Source organism: Nannospalax galili, unplaced genomic scaffold (genome assembly GCF_000622305.1).
Source record: "Nannospalax galili isolate Female #2095 unplaced genomic scaffold, S.galili_v1.0 scaffold702, whole genome shotgun sequence".
Taxonomy (NCBI): domain Eukaryota; kingdom Metazoa; phylum Chordata; class Mammalia; order Rodentia; family Spalacidae; genus Nannospalax; species Nannospalax galili.
Genome location: NW_008348657.1, coordinates 333,759 through 350,137, shown reverse-complemented (window position 1 = coordinate 350,137; position 16,379 = coordinate 333,759). Strand labels below are relative to the sequence as shown.

General features: G+C 47.0%; 1 protein-coding gene across 3 annotated transcripts in view; it reads right to left on the bottom strand.

Moving 5' to 3' along the window:
- Positions 1-11,780, bottom strand: part of Rab4a (RAB4A, member RAS oncogene family) — a 40,221-nt gene extending 28,441 nt beyond the window's left edge. The window contains exon 1 of one of the 3 annotated variants that reach the window (XM_008845770.2): positions 11,572-11,780. In XM_008845770.2, coding sequence (XP_008843992.1) covers positions 11,572-11,602 — 31 coding nt within the window. In that variant the 5' untranslated portion in view covers positions 11,603-11,780. The remainder of the gene's footprint in view (positions 1-11,571) is intronic. The other 2 variants (XM_008845769.3, XM_029569723.1) reach the window with 2 other exon arrangements.
- Between the last annotated feature and the right edge of the window lie 4,599 nt (positions 11,781-16,379).

Below are 16,379 nucleotides of genomic sequence, written 5' to 3'. Positions count from 1 at the left end.
TTGAAAGATGCATCTTAGCTCTGGAAATTGTTATTGCATATGTCAATGCTGTTGTAAAGAAATGCTTCTTCTAAGTATATGGTAATTAAATAAATAATTTTAAAAAAAGAATAGCTTCCCTTAATCAGGAACAAGTTTTGGATATATTAAAGAATAGACTGTTGAGCTGGATATAGTGGTGCATACTTTTAATCCCAGCACTTGGGAAGCTGAGGCAGATGGATTTCTCTGAGGTTGAGGCCAGCCTGGTCTACATAGCAAGATATACATAGTGAGACCCTATCTCAAAACAAAAACCAAAAACAGCCAAGTGTTATGGCCGACTCCTCTAAACCCAGCACTTGGGAGGCAGAGGCAGGCGGATCTCTGTGAGTTCAAGGCCATCCTGATCTATAATAGTGAAGTTCCAGGTCAGCTGGGGTTACAGAGAGACCCTGTCTCAAAACAAAAACAGAAAACAATAAATAAATAAATATGAAAACAAAGAGTAGACTGTTGAATTTGATTAGGTTTATAGGAGGAAAAAGCCTGCCAAACTTTATAAAGAAATGAGGCTACATCGTTTGTCAAGAATGTTCTGCAGAATATTTCAATTAGAGGAGAGGTGGAGAGAGAAAGAAAGGAAGAGGGAGAGAATTGAACAGTTTTTTAGTTTTTAGACAGGTTCTCACTATGTAGTTCAGGCTGTCCTTGAACTCGTGATTCTCCTGCTTTTGTGCTCCCTGCCCCCCATATGCTGGGAGTATAGGTGTATATACCCACACCCATCTTGAACAGTTAAGTTGATTTGCTTGATTTTCGGCTGATCTAGGAGGGCTTTCCTGATATGCCATGACCTGCTGGAAGGGTAGGCCAGCAAGCTAGACACGGGACAATCAGCTGGCTCCCAACTCCTCCTTTTCTGGAAGTTGGCTCTGAGGCATCAGCTCTGATCCACTAAGGGCAGAGCTTGAGGCCTCATCATTTGGTGTTGTTGTTGGTTTTAGTTTGTTTTGAGACAGGGTTTCCCTGTGGCCCTGGATGGCCTAGAACTCCCTATGTAGACCACGCTGACCTTGATCTCACAGACATCCACTTGCCTCTGCCTCCTGAGTGCTGGAATTAAAGGCATGTGCCACCATGCCTGGCCTGAGGCCTCATCATTTTTGAAGGCCCTACAACATACTGCTCTGATGAGTGCTGGAGTTCAGGCCACTACAGCACACACAGAAAACAAGGGTCCCTCCAACAGTGGCCACAGTACCCTGTGCATATGGACAGCTGTGATCTAGAGACCTGGGTCTGTGGTACCATTGTGATAATAACGGCCGCACCTTCACTTCCACCCTCCAGTCCATCAACCTTGGATCATGAAAGATTTTGCTCCATATGGAACATGGTGAGTCAACAGGATCTGGTCACACCAGCAGGAATGCTGATGGCTAGCCTCCACAGTCATCTACACCTTCATGTGGGACCCAGGTCCACCTCCTAAGTGGATATGAGGTCCAGGCATGGGTGCACTGGTACAAACTGTATGACTCCATCTCCATCTACAGGCAAGGCTAGTCTTCCACACAGGCACATACTGCTCCTTGGGTGGGGCAAAGTCTCCAGTATAGCACCGGGCATAGGACTTCATCAGTGCTGAGAAGCTTCAACCAGACAGTGTTCAAGGTGTTGATCTGAAAGCTGAGGCCTGGCAACAGCAAGAAATAGTCTATTCCTGGGCAAGTATAATCAAGGAACATGGATATATTCCTAAGAACACACCAGAACATTTGTAATGTTTTTATGACTGCATGCACAAAGGATTGGGTAGATACCTAGCACCCATAAACTGGGTGTGGTGGTGCACACTTACAATCCCAGCACTCAGGAGATGGAGGCAGGAGGATGTTTAGAAGTTCAAGGTCATCCTTGTCTACATAGGGAGTCTGAAGCCAAAGTAAATCAGAGTCTGCCAAGTAGGCATGAGTTGAAAAAAAGGGGAGTTCATTCTGCAAACTTTACTTAGTAACTATGAAGCTGGACATGTGAATGCACAGGGACCCACCACTGAGACCCTCTACCCAGATTCCAAGTTGAGTTCTGGGCAGGACTGTGCTCAGAATACCTGGACAGGTCCTCCAAAGCACACCTGCCATCCTGTTATTTCTGTGGCTGCCCAGCTTCCATCTGACCATGACATGCTCTTCAGGTGCACATTCGAGTCTGGAAGCTGCAGAACCAGGTCCTCTCATACTCTGCTCCGAGGCCTGGTGGAGCCTCAGATTTGGGTCCTCAGCAGGGATGCTTGCTTCCCCTATTTTCAGGCTCCATCAGGTTCCCATGTGACTTTGTCAGTTCAGACAGTTCCATCTACATAGATTTGATTGGGTTGCCTTGACACTAACATAATGGAACTGACTTCTATTACAAAAGAAAATAATAAAAGTAGGCCTCCAAGTCAAGTTTCTATTTACTTTGGTTTTAGTTTCAACTCTGAGAGCAAAATCATTTCTCAAATGGATTCACATCAAAGCCTGTTTTGGCTGGCTGTGTCCCAGAATTTAGAGGAAAAGGACAGATCACCTGGACTGTCCTCTGTTCCCAAAGACAAGACTTTACTTTTTAGTATTGAAAGACAGTTTTGCTTTGATCATAGACAAGAACTGCAGAGTGGCCCACGGGCTGTGCATAGACCTGCATTTATTCTGTGAGCATCCCCTAATAACTAGTATGGGTAGGCGCACCAGAAGATGGTGGGAGTCACTAAATGCATACCCTGCATATATTCTCAGTTATGACAAAGGAGAAAGATGCTTTGTTCTTAAACCTCCAATTGCTTTTCTGAATGATTAAAAATTTATGTTTGGAAAGAAAATGATATAGGTCTCTCTAAAATAGACTTTCACATACATAATTTATCAGCACTTTATGAATTGTGTCCCTCCTCCTCCTCTTCTTCCTCTTCTTCTTCAGTTTTTGAGACAGGTCTCCCTGTAGCCCCAGCTAGCCTGAAACTCCTACTGAACTCACAGAGAAATGCTAGCCTCTGCCTCCCAAGTGCTGGGATTAAAGGCATGCCCCATCAGTCCTTAATAGAAATCACTTTTGTTTTTTGGGGGGGTCTTTTTGAGACAGGGTCTCCCTGTAGCCCCAGCTGGCCTGGAACTCACAGAGATCTGCCTGCCTCTGCCTCCCGAGTGCTGAGACTAAAGGCATGTGCCACCATGCCCAGCTTCAAAATCACTATTAAAGCTAGAAAAAAAATTCAAACTTAGATGAAATTGCTTTTGCAGAACTCAAAAAGCTCTGGAAATAGCATTTAACCATCCTGATTTTCCCATGATCCTGTGGGGTATGTTATTCATCTTCTCCATTCCAACATAAATTTCCCAAGCACCTTTTCTCACACAGGCCCAGGGAGCTATGGGTCCTGAAAGACCTGTGAGAGTCACTCAAGGGCAGGGAGGCACGCAGCAGCAAGCTGTAGGGTCACATACCTGCCAAGTCGCTGAGATGAGGACTCGGAGCAAGCCTCTAGCTGTTGATGATCTAGTCAACAGCCCTGACTCAACTTCCCTCCCCTTCCAGAGTTAAAAAGTAATGTGGACTCTGTGAAGAAGGCACCTTAAAGACTTAGCTGCAGCTGGACTCAGGAGCTGTGGGTAGGCAACAGTTTAAATGGATGTTTTCTAGGATAGCCACCTCAGAACCACAGGCTTTAGTATCCAAATGACCACAAGAGGGATACTGAACTTTTTCTACCAAAGAACCATGTTTTGGGATTGGAGAGATGGCTCAGCAGTTAAAAGCACTAGCTGTTCTTGCAGAGGACCTGGGTTCAATTCCTAACACCCACATGGCAGCTCACAACTGCTTGTATTAAGAGACCCTGCCTCAAACTCACATATCAGGGTTCAGAGAGATGGCTCAGCATTAAGAGCACTGGCTGCTCTTGTAGAGGACCTGGGTTCGAGTCCCAGCACCCACATGACAGCTAACAGCTGGTCTGTAACTCCAGGGGAATCTGATGCCTGCTTCTGACTTCTGTGGGCATTGTAGGATATGGGTGCACTTACATACATCAAGCAATAACTGATATACATAAAATAAAAATAAAAATTAAAAAATAAAATTAAACTCACACATCAAAAATAAATATTTTTTAAAAAGACATGACCTGGGAGCTGGAGAGATGGTACAGTGGTTAAGAACACTGGTTGTTCTTGCAGAAGACCCGGGTTCGAATCCCAGCACCCACATGGCAGCTAACAACTGTCTGTAACTCTAGTTCCAGGGTATCTGACAGCCTCTTCTGACCTTCATGGGCCTTGCATGACACGGGTGCACTTACCTACATGCATGCAATACACGCATACACATAAAATAAAAATAAATAAGTAAAAAAAGACATGACCCATGATATAGTACAGATTGTACCAACTAGATTCATGCTTGTCTAACCTGTAGCCTTTGGGCCACATGCATCCCAGGGATAGCTATGAATGTGACCCAACACATTTGTAGATAGTAACATCATGTTGCAGTGTCAAAAGGTTGATAGAGTAGTCAAACATAGTTCCCAAGTCAACAGCACCTGCACGTACGGCGCCTCTGGGGAGTTTCTGACCTCATCACACTGACCCCTCTGTGGCTGACACTGTGTAGGCTCAGGGCATATGGGCTTGTGAAGCACTGATGCATGTCTCTAGAGCTCAGTCCTTTCTGTTTTCTCTTTATTTTCTTCTTTCATAAATCATTATTACTCTGTGTGTGTGTGTGTGTGTGTGTGTGTGTGTGTGTGTATAATTTGTGTGGAAGCACACATGCACAACAGTGTGTGTGTGGAGGTCAGAGGACAACTTTATGGAGTCAGTTCTCTCTTTTCACCTTTATGTGGGTTCCTAGAATTGAACTTGGGTCCTCAGGCTTTGTGAAGCAAGAACTTTACCCTCAGAATCATCTTGCTGGCCTCTGTCTTGTCTTGTGTCTGTCTTTTGACACAGGGTCACATGCAGCCCAGGCAGCCTCAAACTCTGTAAACAGTCAGAGATAACTTAGAATTCCTGATCCTCCTGCCTCTACCTCCCAGGTGCTGGGATTACGGGCATGCCCCACCCCTTTCCACCCCAGACTTTGCTTCTTAAAATGCTCACCACCTTTCATTGAATGAGAAAGAGAAAAATGCAACCTTGACAATCATAAACATACTCAATCACACAAATCTTTGTTCTGATATCTGCTCCCTTTGTTGACACTGTTTATATGCTTTGTGTCTTGTGAGTTACGGCAATGGTAATTTAGGAGATCTCCCTAACAGCAAATTATTTTATACTTTATGAATGAGGCAACTTTGAAAATGCTATTGTAAAAAAATTTTATTTTATGTGTATGAGTGTATTGCATGCATGTATGTAAGTGCAGCCATGCCATGCAATGCCTGTGAAGGTCAGAAGAGGGTGTCAGGTTCCCCTTGGAAATGGAGTTATGGATGGCTGTTAAACGCCATGTGGGTGCTGAGATTCGAACCTGGGTCCTCTGTAAGAGCAGTTAGTGCTCCCAATCACTGAGCAGATGCATCTCTCCAGGCCCCAAAATGCTATTTTTTTAGTTTGGCATATTTTCCTCATCCTAAATTGCCTTATCAAGTCTGCATTTCTCTAAGAACCATCTTTTGATGCCCAAATCCTGTGGGTTAGCTTCCCAGGGCTTGCATCTCAAGTGTCCCAAGCCAGTTGGCTTAACATGACAGACATTTTTGGACTGAGCTCCTGCAAGTGTAGGGAAGGGTCCTTCCTGCTTCTTCCTAGTGTCTGGTTGTTGCCAACTGTGCTGAGGGTGGGGGCTTGGCTGGATGTGGGATCATTCCAACCTCATTCACAGCTCGTCCTCCATACAATGGTTTGTGCCCATGTTTCCCTCATTGCATTGGGAGAGTCACTGATTTGGGACCATACTATTCTGGAATGACAATAACTTCGATAATTACATCATCAAAGATCCTGTTCCAAGTAAGGCCACATTCACAGGTCCAGAGTTAGGACCTGAGCTTGACCTGGATGACACAATTCAATCTGCGCATACACAAACAAGGATATGTGTTTAACAGAGAATATTCTGATAATCTCAACTTTATATATTAAACACCATAATGCTCTGTTTCCTAAGTGAAAATGCCAAGCATACTATGTTAGAAACAAGCACAGGACCAGCACTATGAGTAGAGTTCTTGCCACAGGAGTTGTTCTCATGGTACAAGACATAAACTCTAATGCCTAGATACCTGTCTCAAATTATTCCTCACTGTCGACCTTCCCCAGGGCTTGAATTTAAAACAAATTTTAAATTAATAACTTTATATATTTGTATTTTAATGTATATGAATGTTTTGCCTGCATGTATATAAGTGTACCCATGCATGCAATGCCTAGAGGCCAAAAGATCCCCTGGATCTGGAGTTACGGAAAGTTGTTTGCTGCCATGTAGGAGCTGGGACTCAAACCCCAGTCCTCTGCAAGAGTAACCAGTACTCTTAACCACCAAGCCATCTTTCCAGCCTGCTCAGCGCTTGTGTTTTTAAAAGTTGCCTGGCATTTCCCCTCCACACACACTTTCTGTGACTCACCATTTGGTGCCAGGAATTACTTAAAGGTGATTTTGAAGCTCCCAGGTCTCAGGCTGCTGACATGAGTCCTTGGGAAGGTCTGGGCAATGCTCAGTGAACACAGTCATATAATGCTGTGGCTCCAACAATAGCTTGGAGAACCTCCCTTTGGTGAGCAACACTCAAGATTGAGGGTTTAGTGTTACTTTTGTCTTGTGGACCAAGATGCCAGGGAGAACATAAGGAAAAAGGATTTTTTGTTTGTTTTCAGTTTCATAGGTGTCTGTCCATTGTGGCTGGGAATGTGTGGTGTAACAGAACAGTTCACATCACAGAGGCCAGGAAGCAGAGCGACAGGAATATAGGAAGAGGCTGGGGCAAGAGATATCTCCAAGGACATGCTCCCAGTTTCCTTCAACCATGTCCTACCTCCAACCTTTCATTACCTGCCAATAATCAGATCAGATCGTCAGTCCATCAAGGGGTTAATCCATCGCTCAGGGCCCTCAGGATCTGTCTCTGCAAACCCATCACAGACATGCCCAGAGGTATGCTTCACTAATCTCCTGGGTATCTCTCAGTCCAATCAAGCAGACAAGGTTAACCACCATCGCATATGGTCTGAAACCTACTTATTTAATTTTTTCTTGAGACAAGGTCTTCCTGTAGCCCCAGTTGACCTGGAATTTACTATGGAGACCATACTGGCCTTGATCTCACAGAGATCTGCCTGCCTCTGCCTCCCAAGTACTGGGATTAAAGAAGTGTGCCACCATGCCCAGCTTCTAACATTTAAAAAAACTTTTTATTTTATGTGTATGAATATTGCCTGGATGTATGTAAATGCACCACATGAAAGCAATCAATGCCTGCAGAGGTGAGAAGAAGGTGTTGGATCCCCTGGAACTGGAGTCACAGTTGTTAGCTGCTCTGTGGGTAATGAGAACTGAACCTGGGTCCTTTGTAAGAGCACCAAGTCTTCTTAACCACTGAGCCATCTATGTCTCCAGCACCTTTGTGTTTAACATTTCAATTTGCATTATGATATTACACAATCTAAAGCAGTACTCACTATTCACATAGTTAGGGGCTTTGGAGCAAGAAAGTGCTGGACACAACTGTCCAGTGTGAGGTGCAGCAACTGGTCTTCAGCCACAGCAGCTCATTAGCAGCATTCATATGCACTGGCTCCCACTTTTCATCATCAAACTGCACAGAGCCTCCTTTCACAGAAGGTTAAAAAAATGAGCAGAGAACACAAGGAACTTAAAGGTCAGGCAAACATTCCTATGCCAGCAATAGGCCAGTGTCTGGAAGGAGAAGACCTTGGGAACAATACTGTGCAAATATGGCCAATGGTGACTGAAGGTGACAGCCTCCCCTTTCATTTGGGGTGACTTTTAAGCTGGCAACTTTAGAGGCCACTCTTGGCTCTTTCTAAAGCTATGCTTCTTTTTATTTATTTTTATTTTTTTATGTGTATGAGTGTTTTGCCTGCATGTATGAAAGTGCACTCATGCCATGAAATGCCTGTGGAACCCAGATCAGATTCCCTGGAACTAGAGTTACAAACAATTGTTAGCTGCCATATGGGTACTGGGAACTGAACCCAAGTCCTCTGCAAGAACAGTCAGTATTCTTAACCAATTAGCCATCTCTCCAGTCCCCTAAACTTTGTTCACAAAATATTTTTTAAATTTTATTATTTTTATTTTTTATGTGTATGAGCACATGTGTGTGTAAGTGCACCTGTGTTGTGCAATGCATGTGGAGGTCAGAAAAACCGTCGGATCCCCTGGAACTGGAATTATGAATGGTTGTCAGTCACCATATGGGTGCTGGGAATTGAACTCAGGTCCTCTGTAAGAGCAGTTAGTGCTCTTAACTGCTAAGCCATCTCTCTAGCCCCCTTTCACAAAATATTTTTGACTGATTAAAAAAAATTTTTAGCCAGGCATGGTGGGGCATGCCTTTAATCCCAGCACTTGGGAGGCAGAGGCAGGCAGATTTCTGTGAGATGGAGGCCAGCCTGGTCTACAGATTAAGTTGTAGGCCAGCTAGAGACTACAGGGAGACCCTATCTCAAAAACAAACAAACAAACAAACAAAAAAACAAGAGGGTGTTGGATCCCTTGTAACTAGAGTAATGGACAGTTGTTAGCTGCCATTTGGGTGCTGGGAGCTGAACTGCAGTCTTCTCTAAGAGCAGCCGGTGCTCTGAACTGCTGAGCCTGACCCCTAAACTTCTACTTACAAGTTTCTATTAGTTTTTTTTTTTAATTCGTTTCCTCCATTTTTTTTTTCCATTGAAAGAAAAGATTAAATTCAGACAGTTAAAAAGGAAAAACCTGGGCATGGTGACATACATCCGTAATCCCAGCACTCAGAAGGCAGGGCAGGAGCACTGCTACAAGTTTGAGGCCAGAGGTAGAGAGATTTTGTCTCAAATAAATAAATAAATAAAAAAGAAAATAAAACACATTTGGGAAGTACCTTAAAATAAGGGGAAAAATACATATACACATATATACATACATACATGCAAATACATATATACTTTTTCTTTTGTGGTTTCTAGGGCCTTGAACATGCTAGGCAAGCTCTCTACCAATGAGCTTTATCTCTGGCCCCTGAAATAACATTAATGGCCACAACTTCATCATCAGTTTAGACAGGGGCCATGATGAACAAAACCGTAATTAACTGCATCTGAGGTGAAGCGCAGGTGCACAGCGAGGCCTGTCTTGCACATAGTCAGTTCTCCATGAGAGAACTGAGATGCAAAGCCACATCCCAAGCTTTCCAACTCTTGCCACTGCTCATGACCCTTGTGAGGCTCTTTGTGAACTCTCCACTCCTCCCATCTGCTCCTTACCTGGGTGAAAGAAAAGAAGTATGGACTGAGATTCATTTAGAAATAAAGAAGCAAGATGAAAAACAGCTAGTGAACATATTTTGCTGGTGACATTTTTTTCTTTTTTTTTTTTTTTTCGGTCTCTTTGAGACAGGGTCTCCCTGTCACCCCAGCTGACCTGAACGCACTATGTAGACCAGGCTGGCCTTGAACTCACAAAGATCGGCCTGCCTCTGCCTCCCAAGTGCTAGGACTAAAGGCGTGTGCTACCATGCCCAGCTGGTGACATTTAAAAAAATATTTTATTTATTATTTTTATCTTATGTGTATGCATGTATTGCCTGCATGTAGGTAAGTGCACCCGTGTCGTGCAATGCCTTGGAGGACAGAAGAGGCTGTCGGATTCCGTGGAACTGCAGTTACGGACAGTTGTTAGCTGCCATGTGGGTGCTGGGATACGAACCCAGGTCTTCTGCAAGAACAGTGTTCTTAAGTGCTGAGCCACCTCTCCAGCCCCACTGGTGACATTTTTGACTGGCAGAACCAGACCACACGGAGCCACATGTAGGCCACCCGCAGCCCTGACAACACTAGTCCTTAGAAAGCCAGCCACTCCCTGGAGGGTACCCTAAGATTGTAGGGGCAGACATCACACCCCAGTGCCACAGAAGGGAGTGCCAAGAGAGACAGTGGGCCAGGCTGCTGTGTCTCATATGACACCTTCCCACAGTCCCACCCTCTCAAAGTCGAACCTCCAAGCCTCTTCTGCTGCCTCCCCGCCCTCCCTAAGCTGAAGTACCCAAACAGCACCCCCAGGCCTGGGCTTTGGGGCTGCCTGTCTACCTGCCCCATGCGAACCCATTTGGGTCAGCTCTTTCTCACACACTTGCCCAGACCACACTCCTTCAGAACTGTTGCCTGGTTTTTAATTGTTCACCCATTAAGGACACAGTGGGATTAACAGTCCCTACTGAACTGCAAACTCCCCTGGCCCAGGGAAGTCCCTATGGTACTTTCACAGTGACTGGAGCCTTCCTGGCAGGCCCCAGGCCCCACCCAGGTGGCACAGACTGGGATGACCTGGCCTGATGTCCATGCTTTCACCCTCAGACAAACACACACCAGGTCAAATTCTCGATTCTAGACTAGCAGTCATCAACCAACCACAATGCATAGTACCAGTTGTTTATTCTTATCTTGCAAGGGTGGGGGCAGTGGGGGGGCGAAAAACTAACCCACCACATACACCACTACATAGACCGGAAAGCTTTCACTTATAAAAAACAAAAACAAACAAAAAACACCCGCACACTCAGGCTGGCTTCGGAAGGGAAACAAAGATGAAAAACACACTGTTCCTGGTGTCCAAGACTTATGGTTATAAAAAAGAAATATGTTTGGGGCTGGAGAGATGGCTCAGTGGTTAAAAGCATTGACTGCTCTTGCAGAGGACCCAGGTTTGATTCCCAGCATCCACATGGCGTCTACGAACCAAACAGTCCTTAACTCCAGTTCCAGGGGAATCCGAAGCTCTCTTCTGACCTCTGCGGCACTGCAAGACACTGGTGCACTCACATACATGCAGGGAATACATTCATACACATAAGAGGCCCCAGGGATATCGGATGCAGGCATGGCCCGGAGTCTTCATCCCTGCTGAAGTGGGGAGGGGGAGAATCAATGTCAAACTGGCTCCCCCAACCTTGAGCGATGGATTTAATGACCCAGGAAGGAAAATGTAAGGGTGAAAGTCAGGGACAAAGCAGTAGGGAACTTGGAAGAGCAGATCAAATCAGCTCTGCACAGCTGCGGGGGCACCTGCTGGCCTAGGATCCCAGTTCAGCCCCTGACACCCCTAGATCTTCAAGATTCCAGCCCAGCCTGGCCCCTGACGCCCTGAGAGTCTCAGCTCACCTCTGACACCCTCCTGAGATTCTTGGGATCCCGCTCGGCCCAGGCATCCCTTGGTTCTCAGCATCTCTACCTAGCCGTCGACAACTGAGATCCTCAGGATCCCAGGCCAGTCTCTGACACCCAGAGATTGTAGACACACGCTCTGGAGACCCTAACCCCCGCCCTCCAACATTCCCGGACCCGGAGGCCTGTTCCTCCGTCCCCCGCCCCGCCGCGGACCCGCACGTCTTACCGTAGGTCTCAGACATGGCTGTCTGCGCCATCCTGCCGCCGCGGCTCCGCGGGTCCGCCGGTCTCGGCAGAGTCAGGGGTACGGTGCAGGGAGGGCCGGGCGATGGCCCACGGCTAGCCGGCCACCGGCTGCGGCCCAGTGGGACTTGTCTCCGCGCCTGCGCACCGCTGACCCCCGGAGGAGCCAGGTAGGGGGAGGGGGAAGGAGAGGGGCGGGGTCGCAGGAGGAGGGAGGGCGGGACCAGGGAGGGTAGGACTAGGGAGGGAGAAGAAAACCGGGAGGGGAGGGTGCGCGGCCGCGGAGAGGGAGGGAAAGAAGAGGGCAAGGGAGGAGGGAGAAGGGAGGGGGGAGAAGGGAGGGGGGAGAAGGGAGGGGGAGGAGCTGAAGGACGGGGATGGGGAGAGGGGAGGGGAGGAGGAAGAGGGGAGAGGGGAGGGACGCTTGCACCCGGTCGGTCCTCCCAGATGGCCCTGCCGCAGACTCACTCATCCTAAAGCCTTACCTCCAGGCTAGGGTGGACTAGAGGCATCCCCAGACTGGCTTTACAGGCAAGAGGATTTACTTGCGGGAAGCCAGGCTAGAATCGCAGTCCAGGTCACCGCCTCGAGCAGGTGTTCCAGCTTGGCGCCTTGCACAGGAGTGTAGGAAAGGCAGGACCTTCCCAACGCTTTAGGGGACTTGTGCTTTCAGGGAAGGGGAGCAATGACACCAGACCCCTGGATGCCAGCTAATTTCTAGGAGTGTGGGTGTTTCTTTTAGGAGACAATGCAGGTCTGAGCCTTCTCCCAAGAAAAGATGGGTGAACATTTACTGGAAGGCAAATTTGGGTCGGTATTTGGCCCACTTGAGCAGACCAGGGCCTAAGCGCCTACGTTCACCATAGTAGCCCCAGAGGACTGGACTGGGGAAAACGCCTCTGTACATTTTTTTCAGGCAGGCTGGCTCTGCTAGTATCTGGTCAGACCTTCCCACCTGACCCTGCGCTGTTTGGCTCTATATTTTACTCTTGTGTTTTTGTGACACGGAAAATTAAGAGACTGTGGGAAGGAAAAGGAGTCCCTCATCCTGGAGTCTGGTTGAAGTCTCTTGCTGGCACAACAAAGATTGCCTGGCAGGGTGGTGTTGACCTGTAGCCCCAGCATTTGAGAGGCAGAGGCCAGAGACTTGCTTTGTGTTCAAGGCCTGCCTGGGGTACATATTGAGGAGACCCTTTCTCAAATAACTATTTAAAAAAGCAAAAATAAAAAACGATTGCCTACATAGAACCAATATTATTTTTATTTGGAGCTATTTCAAATAAGAATGTTAAACAGCAGTGAATTAAGCCCGGTGTGGTGGCCCACGCCTTTAATCCCAGCACCCGGGAGGCAGAGGCAGGCAGCTCTCTGTGAGTTCCAGGCCAGCCTGGTCTACATATCGAGTTCCAGGACAGCTGGGGCTATGGGGAGACCCTGTCTCAAAAAGACGAAAAACAAACAAAAACTCAGCCCCACAACTGTAAATAGCAGTGAATTGTGCTTAAGGCCCAGGAGTATGTGACCTTTGAGTTTAGCCTTGTTTCTTTCCTAGCTTTAAACCTGTGATTTTCTGAGAACCTCACAAACAAGATTACAACTTTGTTTACATTCAAAAACATATGTCTTCTTTGTGATTTAATATAGTAAAGAATCTTTGGCCTTTGTGACCTGCGTTTTCATCTTAGTTTATAATCCTATTCAGTACTTCAGAAACCATTCTATGATCTCACTGAAAAGAAAAAAAAAAAAAAAAGCATGCCTGGGGTCCTGGTGCTCACCTTTAATCCCAGCACTTGGGAGAGGCAGAGGCAGGTGGAGCTTTGTGAGTTCAAGACCCTCATGGTCTATGTAGCAAGGTCCAGGTCCAGCAGGGGCATTATATAGTCAGACCTTGTCTCAAAAAAGAGGAGGAGAGAGGAGAAGGAGAGAATGAGAGGTCAAGCCAGCTTCAGTTACATAGCAAGTTTGAGGCCACCTTGAGATACATGAACTCCTGTCTAAAAAAAAAAAAAAAAAGGAAGGGCTGGAGAGAGGGTTCAGTTGGTAGAATGCTTGCCACTCAAGCATGAGGATCTGTTTGGATACTCAGCATCCGTGTAAAAAGTTGAGTGCAGTAGTTGCACCTGTAATCCTAATAGAAGATGGACAGGGAGATCCTAGGGCTTGCTGGCCAGCTACTCTTGCCAAATTACCGCTGTTGTTTCAGTGAGAGACCTTGTCTCAATAAAAAAGATAGACAGTGATGGAGGAGGGCACCCTCATCAACCTCTGGCCACTACACATACGTGCACACACATGCATGTGAACACACAGAGACCCTAGGGCCAGTGACATGGCCTAGTGAGTAGAACCCTTGGGCTCCTGGCAGGCCACCTGGTTTATTTGGTGATCTCCAGGCCAAAATAGGTGAACAACTCTGAGGAACAACTCCTAACTCCCAAAGAAAGGTGCTGGCTACCACACACACACACACACACACACACACACACACACAAATGTTAAAAAACAAAAAATAAAAACTAAAATTATACATATGGCTATTGTTAAGGCACTTGAAGCTGTCTCTATTTTTTTAAATTAATTTATTTCTTGAGACAGGGTCTCATGTAACTTATTATATAGCTGAGGATAATCTTTAACTTCTAATTTTCCTGCCTCTACCTCCTGAGTACTGAGATTGCAGGTTTACACCTCAATGTCTGGCTTATTTGCTGCTGGGACTTGAACTCAGGGCTTCATGTATGCTAGGGAGCACTCTACGAACTGTGCTACATCCCCAGCCCAGGACTCTTCTGAGAACCCCCTACCCATGTCTTTTTCCCAAATGTCTTCTCTCTGTTTTAATGCCTGTGCTATTGAAGGAGAGTGCCCCTCAGACCCCCCTCTTTGTCCTCTGAGAAAAAGCTGCCCTCCGCCTGACTCTGGAAATCCCCTAGATTGTTCGAAGCCTTTCCTGGTATATCTGCTTATGGTTTCTATGGAAATGATCTGGGGCAGAAGAGGAAGAACGTTTGAGGAAACTAGGCGCCACAAGCCCATTGTCAGCCAGAAGCCAGAACCAGCCTTATCTAAAAGCTCCACAAGCCCATTGTCAGCCAGAAGCCAGAACCAGCCTTATCTAAAAGCTCCACAAGCCCATTGTCAGCCAGAAGCCAGAACCAGCCTTATCTAAAAGCTCCACAAGCCCATTGTCAGCCAGAAGCCAGAACCAGCCTTATCTAAAAGCTCCACAAGCCCATTGTCAGCCAGAAGCCAGAACCAGCCTTATCTAAAAGCTCCACAAGCCCATTGTCAGCCAGAAGCCAGAACCAGCCTTATCTAAAAGCTCCACAAGCCCATTGTCAGCCAGAAGCCAGAACCAGCCTTATCTAAAAGCTGCAAAACAGGCAGGCACCGCTGGTCAAGCTTCAAGGATCAAGCTGTAAACAAATCTTACGGGCGGAAGGACCACCCTTAGGGCCCGATACCAGTAATCCCATTTCCCCTTCAGTGTTGTCTCTGTGTCTTGCGTTGTCTGTCTTTTGTCTGTTTTGTCTGATCCTGTTAGGCAGCATCTGTAGAATTTGGAATCTGAGATCTCGTCTGTACTTTTGGACAGTGCAAGAGCAAGACGACGGTCTTTGAGCTTTGCCTGTCGCCCTGGGGGACGCCCCAGGGACTGTGAGATCCACATCCGTAGAACTTTTTGTTCATCTGTACTCGTGGATCTCATCTGAACAAGGGACGTGGAATCCCCTTGTCAGCAAGGGACGTGGAATCCCCTTGTCGCCTGACTGAGCTGCACATCTGAGTAAATTGTTTTCCTGTGTGTATTCTGTGTATTTGTGTTGGTCGCGACCGCATCCCAATGGTCTGGGGTGCCCGGTATTTTGGAGCTCAATATACATCTGAAGGATACGTATCCCTGAGACGCGGAGCACCAACTCCGCCCTCTGATTTTATACTTTCACTTTTTCTCCAGAGCCACACTAAGCGATACCTTGCAGGGGGCTGTCTGATTTTATTGTCTCTGCTGGTTGCTGGTCTCTTTATAATTCTAGAAAGTCCTAAAATGGGACAACAACTAACTACCCCTTTGAGTCTGACCTTAGATCACTGGAAAGAAGTCAAGAGCCGAGCCCACAACCAATCAATGGAAATCAAGAAGAATCAATGGATAACCTTTTGTTCCTCCGAGTGGCCCATGTTTAATGTCGGTTGGCCTCGGGATGGGACTTTTGATTCTGATGTTATTTTGCAGGTTAAAGCTAAGATCTTCTCTCCCTCCCTATCACCCCCCTCCGCAGGCTGCTGCGGCGGTTCTAGATGACGTCCAAGCAGAGGGACCGGAGGTCGCTCCCTCTCCCATTGCGGGTCGACTCAGAGAGAGGAGAGGACAGGGAGATTCCTCACACATCCTGCCCCTCCGACTCGCAGGAGGGGAAGGAAACCAGTTTCAGTATTGGCCCTTCTCCGCTTCAGACCTGTATAACTGGAAAACTCATAACCCGTCCTTCTCCCAAGACCCTGTGGCCCTAACTAACCTCCTAGAGTCTATTCTTCTAACCCACCAGCCCACCTGGGATGATTGCCAGCAGCTTCTCCAAGTTCTCCTCACGACAGAAGAAAAACAGAGGGTTATTCTGGAAGCCCGCAAGCAGGTTCCTGGGGCGGATGGGAGACCTACCCAGCTGCCCAACGAGATAGAAGCTGCCTTTCCCTTGACCAGACCAGATTGGGACTTCAACACACCTGAAGGTAGGGGACACCTACGCCTTTATCGCCAGTTGCTCACAGCGGGCCTCCGAGCAG